Source organism: Rhineura floridana, chromosome 8 (assembly GCF_030035675.1).
Source record: "Rhineura floridana isolate rRhiFlo1 chromosome 8, rRhiFlo1.hap2, whole genome shotgun sequence".
Lineage (NCBI taxonomy): Eukaryota > Metazoa > Chordata > Lepidosauria > Squamata > Rhineuridae > Rhineura > Rhineura floridana.
In genome coordinates this window covers 125397321-125418493 of record NC_084487.1, presented here as the reverse complement: position 1 = coordinate 125418493, position 21173 = coordinate 125397321, and the positions used below count along the sequence as shown (strand labels likewise).

Below are 21173 nucleotides of genomic sequence, written 5' to 3'. Positions count from 1 at the left end.
ACGCCGCCATCTTCATTATGCCCAGCAGCAGATCTTCCCAGTACAAGCAGTTCAATGAGAAGCGCAGCAATGATGACAATCAAAAGAAGACAGGAGCAAACAGCAATAATAGCTCTCACTCCCTGGGCAGCTGGAACAAATGCTGTATGTAAGAACCAAAGTAGCAGCCACAGCTGCTCTCTTTCTCTAAGCAACAACAATGTTCCCCTTCCTGTAGGCAAAAAGGTCTCCACACGTCCCTCAGTCCGCAGTCAACATATCCCTCCAAAGGGTAGATGGAAAAAATAAACCACGGCTGGCTAAGGTTCCTGGGACCCAATCCTGCAGGATATAGTGCAAATCAAACAACAGCAATCCAACAGGGAGGGATGATGATCTTGTTTTACATTTCTTTATTGCTGTCGCCAAACTACAGATGCAAAGAGAGACACATCTATGTGGCATTGTTCTTCAAAGTAGAATCATTTTCTGTTGAGGGCACTACAGACATTACCACTGTTTTTAATCTCCTCTCTTTTTCTTTTAATGCTGTTTTTAAATGGAAAGGTAAGTAGTGTTGATGTGATAGATGAATTTGTACAAAGTTTATAATGATGCTGAACTAATGTCAGTAACTTAGTGTGTGGTTGTTGGTTTAGAGAGGAAGTGTCTTCTCCAGGAATTGGAGGGACAGAGTAGGCACAAGTGAAACTGGATTAGGCATGGGCAAGTACAGTGCTTCTTGCCCCCAAAATGAATTACCCTATTTAAGCAGCCCAATCAAATATGGAAACCCCTCAAGTCAGAGGATTGAGTTTCCAAAGAATACTTGGAGGGCCTGCTCCTGCTTTTCCCAGTGGAAAAAGCTTGCCTTGAACAGGATAGCAGGCAGTTGATTTTACAGCAGCACAGAAGATGGGACAGGCCCATCAAGCCTCTTCTCCTTTTCTCATGTTTTTCATAACTGAAGACACTTGCAACCTGGGATCACTACAAATGATGTCATTCCCAGCAGAAAAAAATGCCAGTGTCATTTTCCACCAGGGACGATGGGAGTTTAAGACCCATGGTCCCAGATGGGAGAAGACACTGCAACATGAATATATTGGCAGTGTTATATTCAGTTTTGAAAGAACTCAACTAGGAGCCATTAGCTGCTACCCCATCCTGACCCTCCACATAGGCTTTCCCTGCTTGGGGACCTGGACAGGCTGTGTGTGGGTAGAATCTGATAAGGCTTGAGTTGGACTGAGTCACCTGCCCCAGTTCTGCTCACCGAAGTCAACCTAACCTGCATCCTTCATAGCAAGGTCCATTATTCAGTGGACCTTGCATTGCTCTGCATGCAAGAAGGTCCCAGGTTTAATTGCTGGTATTTCTAGTTTAACCTGCCTCTCAGGTTGCAGGGCTAGGAATGACCGCTCTCAAGCTGTGAACTTAGTGAGCTGCTGACAGTCAAATTAGAAAGGACAAGGCTGGAAGGTCCAGTGATATGATAGAAGAAAGCAGCTTCATAGATTATCGCATGGCAATAACATAGGAAGAAAACAATGTTGTCTCCATGGAACGCATAAGCAATATGCAGTAAATACAGAAGTGATTTTTTGTTTTTTTTGGCAGTGTGTCATGATTGTTTTTTCAAACATAGATGAACATGGCCAATCTTTACCTGTGTTTCTTCATCTATGGGTTTTAAGAACAAAGAAAGAAGAATATTAATGGTCTTAGCATTGACTGTTACAACAGTTCCTGTGAAGTGGACTTCATATATTTTCTAGGATTATTTTTTCTGTATAACATATCTGATTGCTGCTTTTTGTGTTTGTTTTAGTGCTTTCTCATGTCACAATTGTAAAATTTAATAAAATGTAAAATAAATAAAACGGTGTAATAAAGCAATATACAGTCTCCTGAAAGAGAGTGTGAATGGTGTGCTAGGACTTATAATTAGGAATATTGAGTGCAAAGGGATATTAGTGCAAGCCACTAACCCTTGACCCAGATATCTGGTTATTTTTGTTAAAAAAAAAAATAGGATCACTGTCATTAGTCTTGTCAGCTTGTGCCAATCATATATAATTTTGACAACTCATATTTGGATGTTCACAACAGAGACCACAAAACACATCAAAGTTTATAGTTTCATAGAAATCCTATTATTAACCTTCGGCTAATCGCTCCTCTGCTTATGATTACAAATTGGTTCCCATCTTCTGAGATGACAGTTTAATTTCTTTTTACTCTAAGTCTCCTGTGTTCATTTGCATTGGTGACATTATCCCAAAGCTCTCTGGATGGCTTAATTAAAAATGATTTTTGTGAAAGAAAACAAGACAGCTGGATCAGATTTCCAGATTTTATGAAGGGGGGAGTAGAAATCTATTTTGCAATAGCTATCTAATACCAAGGGTCAGAAAAATCAGTGCAAAAAAGAAGTCACTGCTTGCTTATTTTGACTTCTTTCTATCTCAAAAACAATATGGAATTTATGCAATTTTGAAATGGAAAGACCTACAAATGATTCTGTATTCATCTTGTGAGACAGCTGAATGGAGTATTGAACCTGTGAAAGGCCTGTGTTCAAATCCCAACTCAGTCCAGAGTTGTTTGGTGATAAATTTGGGCAAACCACTGTTTTGGGTCTCAGATCTGTGAAATGGGAATAATCTACATGCATGATAATATAATTGTACAGCTCTTTGGATACCAAAATCACCAGAAGATCCAGTGGACACTTGTGCATCCATAACTGTGTGCTGAACAGTTCTGAAGGCTTCCATTGGTCATATCCCAGCCATTAGATAGGATAGGCCACCTATCTTCTATGGGATATGTGCGAGCAGAAAAAAACTGCTGTGATCAAGGGTTGGTGAGGTGCATTTCCTCCCTGTACTTCCGGGTTCTTTACCAGAGGGATACTGTTGCCCTCACCAGAGGCGTAGCAAGTTGCCTCTCCCCAAAAGCATACCAACCTGCCCCGTGCATTCTGATAGAGAATGCAGCTGCAGCGCTACATCACTTTCCCCAAAGTAAGCTTTGCTGAACTCAGTGTGACTTACCTCTGAGTAGACATGTATAGGAGTCAGTGACAGCTGGTGGCTCCATGTCAGTGGGGCAATGGAATCCACTGTGGGTTGTAGTCTCAACTTTCAAGGAGCTGTCCAAGGTGCTTCAGCTAAAGCCTGGAGTGGATTACCCTGCTGCGCTAACATGGAGCCACGAGCCACCACTGATAGGAGTGCACTGTTAGCTAATTGCTAGCAATTGCAAAACAAGATGATGCCTCCCAGGAGAGCCTCCCTGGCTCCATTGCTGCTCCCCTGTAGGTGGGCAAAGAAGGCTTTATTTCAGTGGGTATTTTAAGAATCTTGCTTTCAATATGAATCAGTGCTGCTACTATCTTTTTAGGGGTTTCCCCCCTTTAGTTTGTGTTTGCTTGTTTGTGATTTTTGTTCTAAGATATTTTATATAGTATTGTGTTTTGGCTTTTTACTGTAAGCCATCTTGGTTACCTGTTTGAGCTACATATTCTGAGTATAAACAAACTATGCTTGTGATCGGCTGTATGGCATTTCTTGCACAAAGAAACAGGCCTTACTGTGAGTGTGGTGGGACTGCTCCTCCTCCCCCAAGCAGCCCCTAATGGAGCAGCATTTCAAAAGTAGTTATGGGTGAAATCTGCCTGTCTTGATTCTGGGTAGGAATGGATCCTTTTGAGCCCTCTTGGAAACTTAGTCCAAGAATTCTGAAAAGTTAGGAAAGAGTAAGCCCAGGGAAGCACTCCCCATTGCCAGCTCTCAGCTGCCCCTTTCCCCACGCTTTCCCAAACTTACAAGCTTCAGAGGGGTGGTAATGTCATCCGCTTATAAAAGCCAAAGGTTCTGTCGGCATTTGTAGTTCTCTCTGCAGTGAAGGCCTCTGAGGATCCTTAACCTTCCGTCAGTTCACAATCTGTTTGGCTTGTAAAATGTGTGATAGATTGGAAGAGGGAAACTGGCAGATGAGGAACAGTGTCATGCCATTTATAAGCCAAGGCAAAATTTGGGGAGGTAGACTTGGCTTATAATGACTTAGAGACTTTTGTATCAGAGGAGATCATCTCTGAGCATACACTTACACTATCTGAAGTTCCTTCAAATCCCTACAGAAACATTGTACGAGAAAGTTCCATTGTGAGCATAAGAATTTGAAAGCATTGATGGGGACTCACTGGAACATGGCCTCTATTTAGAGAGAGATCAATGGAAATACACATTCTGAATGCTGTAGCCTGCATATATAATGCAAATGAAGCACAGTTGTATGTGGGTGGGGTTTTTTAGTAATCTACTTTTCAAATTTTACTGTTGTATGTATTTTTGCATTTGCTAAATCTTTGGGAAGGGCATGGAAACCATTGTCTTGCTGATCACCAAATAATTTCTTCATCCGTTGCTTTCTGAATGGAACGTTGACCAAACATTTTCAACCATATTTTCACTGTAAGGGCTTGAAACTTGTTTTTATCTATTTGAAAACTGACACCTTCAGAAAGCTAAATGCTTTATTATTATTTCTGTCCTTGTGTGGAATTGCAGCACACAACCAGGCCCTGTCAGTAGACAAGCTGCAGAATGATCAGTCTGCTATTTTCCCCGTGCAAACATAATTATCCAGTCAATTACATTTCTGAATTCAGTGGCTCAAATGATGGCAATTACATGTTAACCAATTACAAGTTCTCTTTTTGCATTTATAAGAGCTCGTTTAGTCTTACCATGCAATGCTAATATTCAGATTCTAAACTTTGCTTGGAAGAAAGTCATATTGATTTCACTTGAATGTACTGACGAGTAGGGGTTCTTCGAGCCATAGCTAAGACCTAGTCCACAACCTTCTTTGAGGTAGTACTACCGCAACCCCATCCAGGTAAGCAGCAGTGACAGCAGTACTGGGAGAGCAGCTCTGACCCCACCACGCATACTGCTACTGGTGACAAGTTTATCATTTCACAAGTGTGATCTCCGCTGAATAAAGATGGGGTATTGTGGTAAGAAATCTGTTTCATACAGCCAGCACAAGTGCATCCTGTCTTTATTAATCAAATGTGTGGAACCTTCGATTAGTTAGGGTCTTGTGTGGTGGTCGGATTTTGAGAGCAAAGTCTAGATATTCATGTCAGCACACCTTGGTTTACAATGGAAATTCATCATGTGATTGGAAATTCATCCCCATGTCTCACCACATATAAAAGTTATACTCTGGGAGCTATGTATGAAACATTGTTACCTAGTGTCATGACTTTTTCTTACTGGAAAGGGCAAGTGGGGTGAAATCAGTCAACCTTTGGTGTGTTGGCAGTGTTCAGATTCGTGCAATCCTTTTTTCAGAAAACTACGGAACATGCAAGAGGTGTGACATAGAACTGACAAACACATGTGATCATCCTTTCCCTTCTATGAAGTGGGACATTGCAAGCAGCTGATATATTATAGTTCCCAGTTCTTCCCAAATCTGTAGATGGAAGGTTCAGCGGAGACATCAACTGGACCGGAGTCAATACACAAACAACACACAGATAGATAGCTGTTTATTGATTTATTTTATTTATTATTTGATTTAGATCCTGCCCTTCCTCCCCGCAGGAACCCAGGGCGGCAAACAGAAGCGCTTAAGAACACTTTAAAACTTCATAAAAACAGACCTTAAAATACATTAAAACAAAACAACGTTAAAAACATTTTTTAATAAGCTTTAAAAACATTTTAAAGGGTTAAAACATTATCGAAAAACATTAACGAGCAATTCTAACACAGACTGGGATAGGTCTCAACTTAAAAGGCTTGTTGAAAGAGGAAAGTCAAAGTCAAAGCTGTTAACTGAAGCACTTTATTAATTAGCAAAAAAAATGACAAGCACCTTCTCACACACCTTAAACTTAAACATAAGATTAAAGCAGAGTAGATGAAGACACTTAACCTCTCATCAGGATTCTGAAGAGAAGACAAGCTCCCTAAGCTCAGAATCTGCTTTTTATAAATTCAGTTCTAGGCCCTGCCTCAAAGCATAATTTATGATACCAAGATTTTAGGATTACAAATGGACAATCCATACTGATGATCTCATTTAGAAAATCCCCCATGAGCTCATTTCAGATCGCATACCCCCAGATTTTACTGAAACCTCCAAACTGGATTAATTTCTCTAAATATCATGTCTTGACATGATAAGCCAAATGTCTGTTGAGACCCCCATTTCCACTTTGGGCATCCAAAATAATTCTGGCCCCAAACCCACAGAGATCGTGTCTGAAAATTCTGCACCTAGTCTTAGCAGTTTCCATACTAAACAGTTCCTGTGATTACATCATTTGACCAAGAACAGACCACTACACCTTCAGCTCTTAATGTCAGCTTGCAGTATTTTTCCATATGCTGGACAACTGGAAGTTCTTTCATCTAGTGTTTCCTATCAGGCAGTTACAAGATGCTGATTCATCCCAGCACCTGAACTCAGGACATGTCTGGTTTTCTTCTCCTTACTCTTCCAGCTGAGTTGGATCAATTTGAAATTATCTTTTGCAAGCACCTGAAGCAATAATAAGCACTTAAAGTAGTCTTATAATAATCAGACACATATACATACCTTTGCCAAAGTGTATAGCGTACCACCAATAAAATCCTTAATCCCAAAATTCCTTAATTCCAAAAATCTTTACACCAATCAGATACACTAAAGGAAAGCCTGCAAACAGCACCTGAATGGAATAATGCTCTCTCCACCTATCCATCTCCGTCACATTTTCTGACGTACCTGAACATTTGATGTTCCATTACAACAACAAATCTGGGAGCTGTTTAAAAGCTGTTACCTTTTGTTGTGTTCTGCTGTTTAAATTTGATCGTGAATCTGGAAATCAGCCCAGCAGCCTTCTAAAACAGGCTGCAACACCTGAATTTCAAAAGGAAAACATTAGTCATTCTGTCCTTTGCTCTCAAAAGCTCTTCAAAGATGACTGGATTGGTTAATTTCAGTTTCACTTTGCATTTGAAAAGATGAAGCAGAAGCTAATAGTCACCCTTAATTTAAATTTGTAAATGCAAGTAAAACTGGCAATCCGCCTCCTTGCCTTGCAAAGAGCTTTGGGGGTATGGTTGCTATTGTTCCCATAGGCCGTCCTTCCCCAACCTGGTGCCCTCCAGATGTTGCTGGATGATAGGTCCCAAACCCCCGGAACTTTGGCTGTGCTGGCAGGGGCTGATGGGAGTTTATTTATTTATTTATTTATTATTTAATTTGTATCCCGCCCTTCCTCCCAGCAGGAGCCCAGGGCGGCAAACAAAGCACTAAAAACACTTTGAAACATCATAAAAACAGATCTTAAAATACATTAAAACAGCGTTAAAAACATTTTTTTAAAAAACAACTTTAAAAAAGGGTTAAAAACATTATTAAAAAACATATTAAGCAATTCTAACACAGACGCAGACTGGGATAGCTCTCAATTTTTAAAAGGCTTGTTGGAAGAGGAAAGTCTTCAAAAGGCGCTGAAAAGATAGCAGAGATGGCGCCTGCCTAATATTCAAAGGGAGGAAATTCCACAGGGTTGTAATCCAACAACATCTAGAGGGCCCATGTTGGGTAAGCCTACCCTGGGCCATCGTAATTATTATACTTCAGACTTGTACTGTGTGAATTTTCTTAAAGATTTGGAAAAGATCAAACTTAATGGCTTGATATGCATCAATGGCTTGATATGCATGTGAAAATCTTCCTTTCATTGCTTCATTTTCCTCCCCTTCATTTGAGCTGAAAGTTGAAATATAAACTCCTCAGGACAGCAACATGCACATTGAGGATGCTATATAAATAATAATAAAGTTGTAAATATTTACAAACTCTGACCCGGCTTGGCACCAAAATTTCCTTTAGCTGCTACTTCTTCAGTGCTGCTTCCAGCATCTGCTTTATCCTACCTTCAGCAATAGTTCTGTCGCTCATTATCAGTCAGGGATCATGTAGGACACAGGATCACTAAGCCTGGCATGATGATGTCTTGTATCAATAGATAAAATCCCAGTCAATAGGACAGGGATGGGGAAATTTGACAGGTGGGTGGAGTTGCCCCCCTGTCAGTCACATGGCATCATTATGACATTACATGACTGGCAGGTGGATGAGGCTTGTGCATCCCTTAAGTCTCCGTGATTGTTAAGTCCCCGATCACCGGAAATTAAAAGGGAAATGTGGGGAGACTTGAAAAATGCTTCTGCAAGTCTTCCTCCTCCCCCTTTAACTGCCCGATGGTGAAGACATTAAGGTGGCCCCTGCGCTCCTGTTTGAGCAAACAGGAGCTGTCTTGATGCCACAAAAGCCTCTTTGAATTAATGTACGCACTACTTCAAAGGGCACTTTTTCACTGGGTTTTAATCTCCATTTAGCTGGTGAGCAGGGATTAAATCCTGCCTGCTGGGAACAGGATCGTACAGCCAAGGCAGGATAAAAGGCTGTCGCCCCGCCATCAGCTAATGTCACGAGTGACATCAGCAGGTGGGTGTGGTTTGGGGAAAATAGGCTCAAAGGGCCAAATTGGACCTGTTGGGGGGGGCATCATTGGGCCAGAGGTTCCCCATCCCTGCAATAAGATTTGGCTAAGTCATTTGCAAGCAGTGGGAGAGCAGCTGTAAAAAGAGGCATTTTTTTCCAGTTCCAAAAAGTCACCCCAGAAGGAAAGTTATTTGTTTTGTTAAATCACCACCAAAAGATAGTGAACATTTTTGGCTTGTCTCATATAAAAAGGATGTGGTGCACATGGAAGCAGAGATGGCCCTAGGATAAACAGTGCCCTGGGCAATGAATGCTTTCATTGCCCCACCCATGGTCAGCTTTTCAGAGCCACCCAGAGGGTTCCTGGGGATTGGTATAGGTGTGATGTTGGGGGTCCTATTGCTGCCCCCTACAAGGACCCATGCAAATGTGTACAAACATGGGGGCCACATGTGAGTATTCTTGCCTGCAAGAATCCTTGCCCTCGGATCAAGCAGAATGATAGATGTGCTTTGTTGTTTCTTACTTGGGGATAAGGGAATAGGGATCGGGTTACGCTTCTCCTGAGTACTCCTCCAAATTCCAACCGCCTTCCTGCAGAGCTGCTTTCTGCTTCCCGGGGCTCAGATTCGCAGATCTGATTGTGGCCTGCTGCTGGCCTTCTGCACTACTCTGGCCTCACACCATTCCTACTCCTTTCCTGTGGTAACTGCCACAGAAAATAACTCTCCAGTGGTACCTTGCTTGGAAAAATTAGGTGGCATTCAGTCACTCACTCACTTCACTCATTTTTACCTAGCACAAATGACATCAAAGTGGAAATTGCGGGGGAAAGTTAAAGCTAATTAAAGGAAGGTCATTTTTGTAGTACCACATAACCTGTAGAACCTGGGGGGGGAGGTTGCAGACACTTGCTTTTGACACCCTAGCTTGCTGCAGACAGTACATTAAAAAGCCACTGAGCTCAGCTTGGTGCCCCCCTCAGCTCGGCTTGGCATCCCCCACAGCTTGGTGCCCAGGTGACCCCCCCCCAGATCACCCACTCCTAAGGCCAGCCCTGCGTGGAAGCCACAAGGCCATTACAAATTCTCATCCATTTTTATGTCGGTAGTTTAATAGGTCAGGTTTCTGCGTGACGCCGAGTGACCTGGGGGCAAAGTGTGGATGGAGCTTGACTTTGCAAACTTTAATTATACCAACGGTTGTATGACTTTTGTTTCATAAGTATTTTTCACTGTAGAAATATAGGCCTCATAAAAGGAATTAAAAATGTAAATACCATAGGATTTTATTGCAGTCATGTTTTAAAAATGTTGTTTGGCTGAACTCTCCAACTTCAGTTCCAAAGCACGCAAGCAGAGGCCTTGTACTGAAATCAGAACCTTGGCCCTGTTGCCTTTAGAGCTCTGCTTTCATAAATACATGTCTGTCTCGGAATGGTACACTGGAAAGGGACTAGAGCCCTTTGGGCCTGATTCTGTGATGACAGAAGGTTAGCCGGAGGAGGAGGAGGAGGATTTCTGTTGCTCTTTTCTCAGCATTATTTTCAGCTCACCCAAAATAAATACGGAGGTGTCATGTCTCCATTATATAAACAAAATCCCTTCGTTTGGGCCAGTTCTCCCCCTTAACTGGCAGACAATATTCTTTACACAATTTGTGGACGCCCTTCAGTTTAGGCAATGTGTGTGGTATGCTAATGCCACATTCTGCAAAAACAAAGGAACTTGAAAGCTTCTTACGGTGATGATCAAAAGTTTGAAGTCACAATCCCCTTTAGAGAAAGATCCATTAAAATGAGTAACGCATCTACTACTTTTTGAGTACAAGCAGCAGGAGAGAAACAAGGCAGCCATGATTCTTACCCCATGCAACCAGCCTGCTGTGTGTTCACCTTTAAACCGCAGTTAAGTGACATAAGAACCAGGTCACTGGCTGGATCATGCCAATAGAATGCAGATCTAATCTGTGAATGCATGGGAGTACCTGTGTGCGATTATGCAGCCTGTTCCAAAATTTAAAATGGTATGGAAGCTAAACATTTGTAAAGAAAATGTTGGCTAAAACATATGAAGCACCTTGGATAGCTCCTTGAAAATTCAGACGAAAACCCAGAGTGGATTCCACTGCTCCATGGACATGAAGCCACCAGCCGCTACGAGGTATATATGATTTCTCAGAGTGCATTTGAAATACAGTCCCCAAATCTCCAAACTGAAGGGACTTGTTATACAAGTAGTGTAAAGTGAAAAATATGTGGTAGCTGCCGGCAGCTTTCTCCGAAGCATCTTCCCTTGACTAATATTTAAGCCTGGATTTGATACCTCCATCACTGAACAAGCATACTAGCTAGGAATCGAAAAGAAGGTCTTTTAACACACCCATACTTGAATTTTGCACAGAACAGCATGCTCTCTTAAAGCCTCTGCTACTTTGTCCGCACATTATGTTTTGGTTTAATTGCTTTCTTAGTGTGAATTCTAAATCTGGCAGAAAAGCACTCCAAAAATGCTAAAAGAGCACCTGCTGTTATAGGTTCTTCTGCATGAACATGTTTTGAAAGTCTGTAATAATCTTCATCATCATGCAGGACCAGTGGATAATTCTGATACCAATTTGTTTTGGTTTAAAAACACCCAGAGGTCTATGATAGTAAACTCTGTCTAGTAAGTATGATGCCAGCACATTATTAGCACTGAGAGCTGACATCCTGTCACACCAAAAGGTTTATGCCTCACTTACATTACAAATCTTTCTGGACTGCATGTTCACATTAATGAATGCCTCTCCATACAAAAAAAACACCCTCCCTATAAAAAAAAACCTAGACATTAGTCTAGTCTATCCTCTCCCTGACATGTTCATTTTCAGTGGCTCCATCTGCACTATAAAGCGGTATCATACCACTTTCAACAGTCATCATTTTCCCCAAAGACTCCTGGGAACTGTAGTTTGTTAAGGATGCTGAGAGTTGTTAATAGTTCCCCTTACAGAGCTACAATTCTCAGAGTGGTTTAATAATAATCCCTCTTTCCAGGGAACTCTAGTTTTTACTAAATGTGGTTCTAGAAAAAACAAAACAAAAAATACAAAGTGGATCTGATGAGTCTGAAACCTGTTCATTCCTGGCGTAAACGAATCCTGCTTCTTCAAGATGTCTGATCCTCGCTCCCAAAAGTCAATCATTTTGGTGGGACCTAAATAATTTATCCAACACTGAAGAAACATGATTGATAGTTCCCACATAATCATTATATTTGTACAGCAAAATATCTTCCCTCTCAACAGAATACTAAACGCATTGGCAGCCTATGCTATCCTAGGAATTTAAAAAGAAGCTCTTCTAAACTGTAATGGCTTTAGACAAGTGATAAGCGTGAAGTGATGTTTTCCTAGTATTCATTTCCTTTTTCATTTTCCCTCAGTCTTCCTACACTTTCATATTTTTCGTCTCCAGAACAGACTTTTGTTTTCTGGTTTTGTATTTCAGGTAAAGAAAAAAAATTGCTCCCAGTTCACCTTAGAAATGTCCTTACGTTAGGACAAGGGTGAGCAGCCTTTTTGCCCATGACGGACACATGCAGCTGTTTGGAAGACTGGGAGGCAGCATGCTTAGTTCTCCCCCTTTATTTTATCCTCACTACCACCTTGCAAGGTTGATTAGGCTGAGAGATAGTGACTAGCTCAAGGTCACCCAGTGAGGTTCATGGTTGAGTTGGAATTTTGAACCCTGGTCTCCCAAGTACTAATCCAGCACTCTTAATTGCTACACCACATTGGCTCTCTCTTCCCTTCAGAGGTCATCTTCAGCTGGACAGGCCTGAACAGCTATGGAGCTATCCATTATATGGTGCTGAAAGTTGGCCACTGGAGCTCAGGATTTCACAGGAGCAGATTACTATACAATGCTATGCTGTATTCGAACATGAGCTTTGCAATTGCTTTACTTCTGTGGCATACTAAATCTGAACTTTGGGAGAGTTGTCTGTATGTTATGTTTCATTTTGAACTTGCGTAATTTATTGTATTTTCCTTTTGCAATCCTACAATAAATATTTATTTAGCTTTGCAATATAAGTTATCTAAGCTGGATGTATCATTGTAGCTCATCTAGAACCTGAGTACCTTCTGTCTGGCTGAGCTTGTTGTGCTTAAAGCTTTTGGTGGAGGGGAGAACAAGTAAAACAAGAGAGGGAAGGTAAATACCCCAGGCTCAGAGTCTGTCCCATTCAGCCCAATCCTCTGTATGTTTACTCAGAAGTAATATCTGCTGAGTTAAATGGGCCTTGTTCCCATGTAAGTGTGGATCGTAGAGCACCTTCAGAGCATGGAACACAGTTTATTTGTTCTCAGCTTTTCGTCATTCTAAATAATTCAAAAAATGTTTCCTCACTAAGAGGATAATATGAGCAGCTCTTAGCATTGCCAAAATGTCATGAGGTATCACTTTCAGGTGGCTGCAGTTCTGACCTGCAGAACTCGTTCTGCACCAAGCTAAACAGAGTCCACAAGCCGTGTCCCCCACCACCAGCGTTTTTGCATTTCCAGGCAGGCAACGAACATATTCAGATCCTAGTAATCTGTGCTTGCACAGCTGTGCAAACAGTAGAGCCCTGGTGTAATTAACTTTATTGCTGAGTACATGTCAGTACATCAAATACAGTATGCACAAGAAGAGCAATAGGTGTACTGACATTCATTCAATAATGTTTAGTTTTGCTCATAGTGTATCTGTTAAACAGGAACATGGAAAATACATGTTTTGACTTAGAAAGAATTACCTCTGAAAGAATCTCTCTTTTTAAGCCTTCGCGATGTGAATTATTGCCAGCAATGATGCTTTCTCTATATATTTTCCAGAAAAGTATTTTGATGTGCCTCAAGATGGGAGAGATAAGACTTTGTCCAAGAAGAACAGCTTTGATCCCAGAAGGGAGAAAGAACCCTGAATCTGACAATGATTAAGGAAAACAACTCAAAGGAGATGGTGGTTAGTCTACTTGCATGACAAGAGCCACCGCTGTGTCAAGTTGACAACATTTTCTGTAAGAAAATAGTATGCAAGCAATACCTGTGAGGCAGAGAACATCACTTATGGGAGAGAGAGAAGACAAATATATTTGAGGGTGAGCACCGCTTATCGCAGTGAAAAACACGTTGCTCCAGTGGGAATCCAAGCTGAGAATGGACATAGACTACAGTATGAACTTTTGGTAGATACACTTTTTTTTGCCTCCCCCATCCATCAACTTGCCAGTTGAGCCTACTTTTCGTGTCAAAATAATGAATGCGACTTTTTTCCCCAAAGTTCTCTAGTGAATGTTGTCACAATATGGTACATACAGTTCAGTCTAAATTACTTTCTTTTCTTTTTTTTCACACGTGAGCCCTCTTTTGGAATTGGAAGGAAGGGCAAAAATCATTTTAGATTATATAATCTTACCATTTTTATCTGTGACAAGAAAGCAAGTGTCATTGTCATGTTCCCGAGCGCACCAGCGTGGCCTCTATTGCCTGTGCAAGTGGGGGATTGGAGGGAAGACACAACCTCTTCCATCTTGACCCTCAACTGGAAAAAGTCAAAGAAAAATAACACTTGTAATAATATAAAGCAATAAAATAGTTGCCCTCTGATAAATGAGGTTCATATTCCAATTCCTTTATTTTAAGGTACTACTTGCCCTTTAACTGGCCTTAGCAATTATTTCCCCTCAGGAACTAGATGACAGTCTTGCAAAGCAGGACAGCAGCAATTTTCTTTCCAAGGATTATGGCAATGGTCAGATATCGTGCATACTGAAGCAGCTTGAGTTTTAACGGAAGAGGATATAATTTGAATATAGTACATATTTTATATGTCATTGTTACAAAATTCCATTGGGCACCATCACAATGTACAGCAAAGCACACAATGCTGCCACATGAGAAATCAATGTTAGAAAAACACTATGTTTCTTCAGTTATTTTTAGGTCTCTCTCTAGAAATGTCTTTTCAGAAGGAAAACATTTCATTTTTTGGCTTTTATACTGAAAAACAATTGGTGGTTCTCTGTGGAAATGTAGCAGAAAGCAGAAGAGGACTGCAGAACCAGTGATAACACACACAGCTAAAAAGGTCCATAAACATTATCTATATAATATTGGTTAGTTCAAACTACAATATTTAAAGAATTGCATCATGCGGAATCAGAATAGTAGCCCATCCAGATTTCTGTACAGGAGCTTAGCTACCTGAGAGCCTCCAGTTGGAGACTAGAGGCCAGCAGCCAAAAACGTGGCTGAGTATTTCTGATTCCTCACTTCTGCAGTTCCTAGCCATGGGTACCTCTTCCTCTCACAGACTCCTCCCTCTGGCCTTAACCTAGACCACTCCCTCTCCAAGTCCTAATCCTTATTTTCCACTTCCCGTAATCTGTTGCCCATCCTTCCACTCCACGTTTTCAATGCCTTTCTGCCAACCCTCTAACATTCAGGCAGCTCAGCCAATCAGTGCAGTATAATGTAGGTACCCAGGGTTGAACCCAAAACCTTATAGAGGCAGTGCATGTTGTCAGTCGCTGAACCACAGCCCTACTCAAGAACTTCAGGGGCCTATTCCAAATACAGCAGGAAGAAAGAGCTTGTCCTGTTTCTCATCTCTTTGCAGGACATTTCCTAGGGAAGCATATGACACTACAAGGAAGCATACTTCCTCCAGCTTTCCTAGGGCACAGCATCTGTTGTCACTCTAGTCATGTAGCAGCTCTAACATGAGCAAAGTTCCACCATGAGTTTGCAAATCCTCAGTACCTGTGTTTTATTTACACAGCACTAGATGTAGCACTCCGATGGTTAGAATAGACAAGTTTTCAAACCATTGGTTTCAGCCTCTGAGATTTCTCTTTTCTAGAAAAGTATTCCCCAATACTGTAGCAGCAACGTCTAAAGCACTTTCATCAAAGGTGGGACGAGGATGGAAAAAAATACTCTCAAAATGACATATTTTAAGTATTAGGACATGCAAGCATTGTATGAGTAAAGTATACTCTGTAAGGTGGAGTTCAGTACCCAGGTTTGCCTTGGTACTTTGTTGTCCGCCGTCTATTTGCTATGAAGATGACATACCTCTGTTTTTGATCACATCACTATAGGAATAAAACCTACTTCTTCCACTTAAAAATCCTCTCTACCTACATTAATCAAGTACAAAGGAGAATGGGCATATACACTTTTAATTGATGTGTCTAAGAGGGAATTTTAGTGTGCGTTTTGTCATGCAAGGGTGAAAAAATATACACTTCCTGAAAGCCTCTTCTACATCATTGTTGGAACAGCCTTGGCCAACCTGGTGCCAACCTGGCCAACTCCAGATGTTGGAAGGTGCAAACACCTTGCCCTTCTTTGCATTCAGTTACCCTACCTACCCTAGCTTACATGCAAAACATTCTGCAGTTCTCTCATCTGAAAGATGTTGTGGGAAGGGGCAGTTCTACATCCTTTATAACCACAGCAGAAGCTTAGGCTTTCAATGGATCTGTCACAGTATTCATATTAACAAAGCATAGCATCTTATTTGCTATCTAACAGGGCAGACATCCACCTTGTGCAATCTATCATGCCAAATTTAGACATGTGTGGTTGATAATACCCCCCACTCCACATGTGCAGTCACAGACACCAAAAAAGAGGGTTAATCACGCCTCTGATAGGACACAATGTTGGTAGGATACAAATTCTGCTGACGTTTATGATATACAGTTGCCATTTGTCAGTTAATGCTTCTCCAGAACTTAAGACTAATTTTAAAAGAGTAAAGGTGTCCCCGCACTTATAGTGCGAGTCGTTTCCGACTCTTAGGGTGACGTCTTGCGATGTTTACAAGGCAGACCGTATATATGGGGTGGGATTGCCAGTTCCTTCCCCGGCCTTTCTTTACCCCCCAGCATATGCTGGGTACTCATTTTACCGACCACGGATGGATGGAAGGCTGAGTGGACCTCAACCCCTTTTACCGGAGATTCGCCTTCCTCCTTCTGTTGGAATCGAACTCCAGCCGTGAGCAGAGCTTCGGCTGCGTTACCGCCGCTTACCACTCTGCTTACCACTCTGCGCCTCGGAGGATCTTAAGACTAATTCAAGGTATAACATAATTCTCTTTTTGAACGTATGTAGGTATTATATTAACCTATTCCACCAATCTGCTAGTATCCATGCTTCTGGATCACCGTAGTTTCAGGCAACTGGTCCCACTTGAGCAGCCTTAGATGCAGGTGCGCATCCTCATTCACATCGACACATTCAGCCGGTTCTTAGTTCGCCTCCAATGAGTATCGCAGCCCAGAGGCACTTAAAACTGCTTCCTTGAATTGGGGCTCTGAATTATTCTTGTTAAACAGCCTATTGTCTCCACCCCCAATCCAATAGTCACCGTTGGATTTGGATCAGTATTAAAAACTGAATCACCAAGAGATAAACGCACAGAAAAATGCCACTGCAAATTTCTCAACAAACTTCTGCACACTGGGGTTAAAGCCATTCCTGATAGGATCATCACTTTGTGCCAAATTTCACAAGCCCTCTCACTCCCCAGTCATATTGTGCTGCATGGATCATGGCCTTTATTTAGTGAGCTTCCTTGCCACCACTCTATAGAATTGGCAGCTGTGGGAGGGACCAGGTAAGCTTATGGCTGTGAAGGTACACTTGAAAACACATAGGCTATAATACCTGCTGAAATATCAGAAGCCAGAGGAGTGGCTGAATAAGACTTGAGCGGTCAGGGTGGTGGGCTTCAGTGCCTTGCCTAGCTCATCACCACACTCCATGACTAGGAAAACCAGAAGAAAGTATGTGAAATAGAATTGTATAAAATATTAAGTAAATCTGCATAATTTGTGCAGGCCACAGAATTAGAACTGCCTGGATGCATATATTTTTTTTGTACACGTTTGCACAGACATAAGAATAAAGCCTAATCAGATGAGAGACAGAGAGAGATTGATTCACCAGGCAATATTACATTTCAATTTAAGCAAGGTTTTCAGCAAATATAATGTACCTGACAAATTTACCTTAACCCAAGTTACTTTTCTGTACATATTTATTCATCTGGGTTTCTTCCAAACTAATCCTAAACTAGGTGGAGGGTTTTTTTAAAAAAATAAAATCAATCTACTTTCATTGTGATGTTGAAATTGTCACCGAGATCTTTGTTAAAAGCTTGTGTTTCTGAAGGAATTTGTATTAGATAATGGTTTGTGTGACTCACTGTATTTTGTAAAGGGTTTATTTCCCTTTGGGAATTGTGTGTTTTTAATGAGCAGTTTTATGCTTCTAGTTTGTGTATGTTATAAATGAAGTGTGTTTTTTGACTCTGTAAGGAATAGATTGATATTCGATAGATACTAACTGGTTGAGATTTTCGTATTGGCTAAACTATTTGCATATGTTGATAAAATTCATATTGTAACAGAACAGTCTGCCAATGGTCAGTAACAATAAACAGAACAAAGCACCTTTGTTTTAGCTGAATGTTGGATCTGACTAAGACTATCAACTAACTGGCCTTAAATTCAATGTTGTATTTCCAAAAGTGGATCATCATCCCACATCATTTGCTGTTTGTAATGTTTCAGAGTAACTATCAATAAAAAAAATCCAAAAGCTACCATGTAATGTGGGATTCAAAATCCAACTTTCAGAGGACATATACAATAGCTCTACTTCCTAGCACATTTTCAACACTGCAGCTCAAGGTTCCACGTTAGCCACATTTCAGTAAATCCACTCCATTGGGGATACACTGGTTTAACTTCAAAAGCAGTAAGGATGGCTTCTAGATGTAAATCCTGTTGTTATTCAGTGTTTTCAGAAAATTTCAGAACTGTAATCATTGATAGATACATTCACTGACTCCAGCTCACCTATTCCAAGGGAAATAGTTTGAAAATTGAAGAGTCAATATAGATTGCAAATTCCTTTAATTCTCTCCCCTCGCCCCCCCCCCGCTCATCATTGGACAGCAACTGATTAACTGCAGATTACTGTAAATTTAAAAGTATATATCAGATATGCTCTAATATATAAAAAAGAAAAGCCAGCAAGATCTGGTAAGGTTTAATGATAACCAAGAAAAACACAATATTGTACAATCAACATTCATAAGTGTGGCATTACATAACATTCAAGACCTGTCTAATGCCTTGAATTCTTATTTTATTGAAATCAAAGGGACTTAACATGCATTTCTATTGCTTATGCTCACAGCCTAAGGGTACACATCCTGGAGGTATATTCCACAAATCCATGAGGTGTAGGCCAATTTCATACAAATAGCAAATGAGAAAGTAAAACTGTTTCTGGACTTTGTAGTGAAGAATTGTAATGGACTGTTTGTATCTAGTGTTTAAATCCCTGCTCATAGAAAGCTAGTATGCATGGAAAAAAGATCTCGCCTTGCCTTCTGCTCGATATGCTAGTTTTCTATGTTTAGGGAAGCTGAATGCATAGAGAAGCATTCTACCATACAAGTCCCTCACATGCAAACTGAAGTGCTACAATATAAGAACAATTTTAACATTTCCTATTTTATTGCCCATGTACAGTACAGCAACAATACATGAATCAAAGTCTTCAAGACAGCACGTTGCAGAGTCCCCTTACGGATTTCTCTTAAGATCTTAGAACTGCTTTGTGAGAGTGAATAAATATTATTCAGTTCATTGAACCATCTAGTGCCCAAAATATTCAGAGCACAACCTGGAGCCCTTCCCTTTCAGAAATCTGGCAAATGTAGTATCTACATTGTCATTTCTTCCAGTGCATCTGATTCACTGCAAGTTAATTACATTGCTAATATTGGGTTTGTTACTATGAATTCATAGCAGAATAGCTTACTACAGTCAAATCCTAGGTTCTCTAGTAAGCTAACGATAAATTCTTGTGTTACAGTGCCCCCTGTTTTTTTCCTCATCGTGTTGAAAATGAGATTATTTCCACAACAGCTGATATTCAGTTCAGTTTAATCAGATCTGTTTTGTTTTGTTAATTAAAACTCCCCACCCCAGCCTTTTTAACTTGGCATAATAAAGCATGTTGCCTTTCTAAAGCGATAGCCAAGAAAATTACATCAGAATCACCTTGCTGGATCAGAATGAAGGTCCATCTAATATAAGAGTGGGGAACCTCTTTTCAGCCCAAGGGCCACATTCCCCCATTGGCCACATTCCAGGGGCCATAAGTTAGTGGCGGGCATGGCCAGAGGTAAAGTGAGAAGCACAGCAGATGTGATTATTTCCTTTGTACAGTAGGACAAATTCCAGCCACACCAAAATCAGAGGTTTTTACTTACACACACACACCTCCCTCCCTCAGCAAATGCAAGGCCTTATCACAGTTCAAGGACACATCCCAGCCAGGCAAAAGCACTCGAGGAGGCCGAGCAAGGACACTGTGTGGTGTAATCTGGGGGAGAGAAGCATGGCCTGGACAATTCTGAGGGCTAGACAGAGAGGCCTCAAGGGCCACCTTTGGCCCAAATACCTAAGGTTCCCCCTATCTGATCTAGTCAGTCATTCCTCTCCAACAGTGAGCAGCCAAGTACCCCAGAAGCTCACAAGCAGAGCATGATGGTGGTAACATTTGCTTCTTGCTTGTCCTCAGTGTTTGGTTATCATGGAGGTTCCGCAAAGCCATCAAGACAAAGCACACAGGAAATGATGAAGTTGTATAGCAGTTGCATTGCTCTATTTTTACATCTGCTTTGCTGATTTTAGAAAGAGATATTTAGATTTTAATAAGTTACTTCTCACTACTAAATTGTACGTTAGTGCTTCAAAATATATTACAATCACATGGCAATCACATTTAGAAAGAAAGAAAACTCTCCTTTTGTTCTATTATCTGCCTATTTTCTCCAGCAGCATTTTACCTTTTGGTGATGAAACCAATGCACTTATTCAAGTCTTAATAATTTTAATGGAACAAAAGTGTTCAGAGATAGTAAATGACTAAAAACCAATCTGAAAGGAAGTTTTGATACTGATGACACACAGAGGAGAGAAGCTAGTTTCCTTGAGAGCGAAAATGTTTCAGGAGGCGGCCCAGGAGATATTTATGGCTTGATTCACACATGCATGTACAATCATTGGAATTCTCATCTCTTGATTAGTCAGCACTTTGATTTGGGCTGCACATACAGCAGAATGGGGGGGTAGATTGTACCACTTCTGCCTAAGGGCAGGGGACAACAAGGTCACAAGGGTGGTGGTGGTGCTGAAGCTGTTCTGGATGGAGTCCATTCCTCCTAAAGACCCCAGCCAAGCCTAAAACAATAGACATATCAACATAGCTGGCTAAGCTTTATAATCCAAGCCAAGATTTTAAAAAAATCCTTCAATTTAAGAATAAATGTACCCCAAAGGGTTATTTTTTTAATAAAAAAGGAACGACTTTTTTTAATCACACAGATTTGTAAAAAATCACTTTAAAAACACACGCCACCATCACATTCTTAAATAACTGCATATTAAACAACTGACTCAAAAGCAGTCAAAAGTTAAGCACCAACATCTCCCGGTGCCATTGAAAGGCAGCAGCACGTAACCACTAAGGAATTTTGAGTGCAGAAAAGGTCATCCTAGTTTTCACCCCTAACTTAGTAACTGGAGTGAGCAACCTCTGCCTTCAGA

The 21173-nt window shown here is 40.9% G+C and overlaps 1 protein-coding gene across 8 annotated transcripts in view; it reads left to right on the top strand.

Moving 5' to 3' along the window:
- SHISAL1 (shisa like 1) overlaps window positions 1–18113 on the top strand; it is a 124994-nt gene extending 106881 nt beyond the window's left edge. For all 8 annotated transcript variants that reach the window (XM_061582378.1, XM_061582376.1, XM_061582380.1 and 5 more), the window contains one exon: window positions 13366–18113. In XM_061582378.1, coding sequence (XP_061438362.1) covers window position 13366 — 1 coding nt within the window. In that variant the 3' untranslated portion in view covers window positions 13367–18113. The remainder of the gene's footprint in view (window positions 1–13365) is intronic.
- The last annotated feature ends 3060 nt before the right edge of the window (window positions 18114–21173 follow it).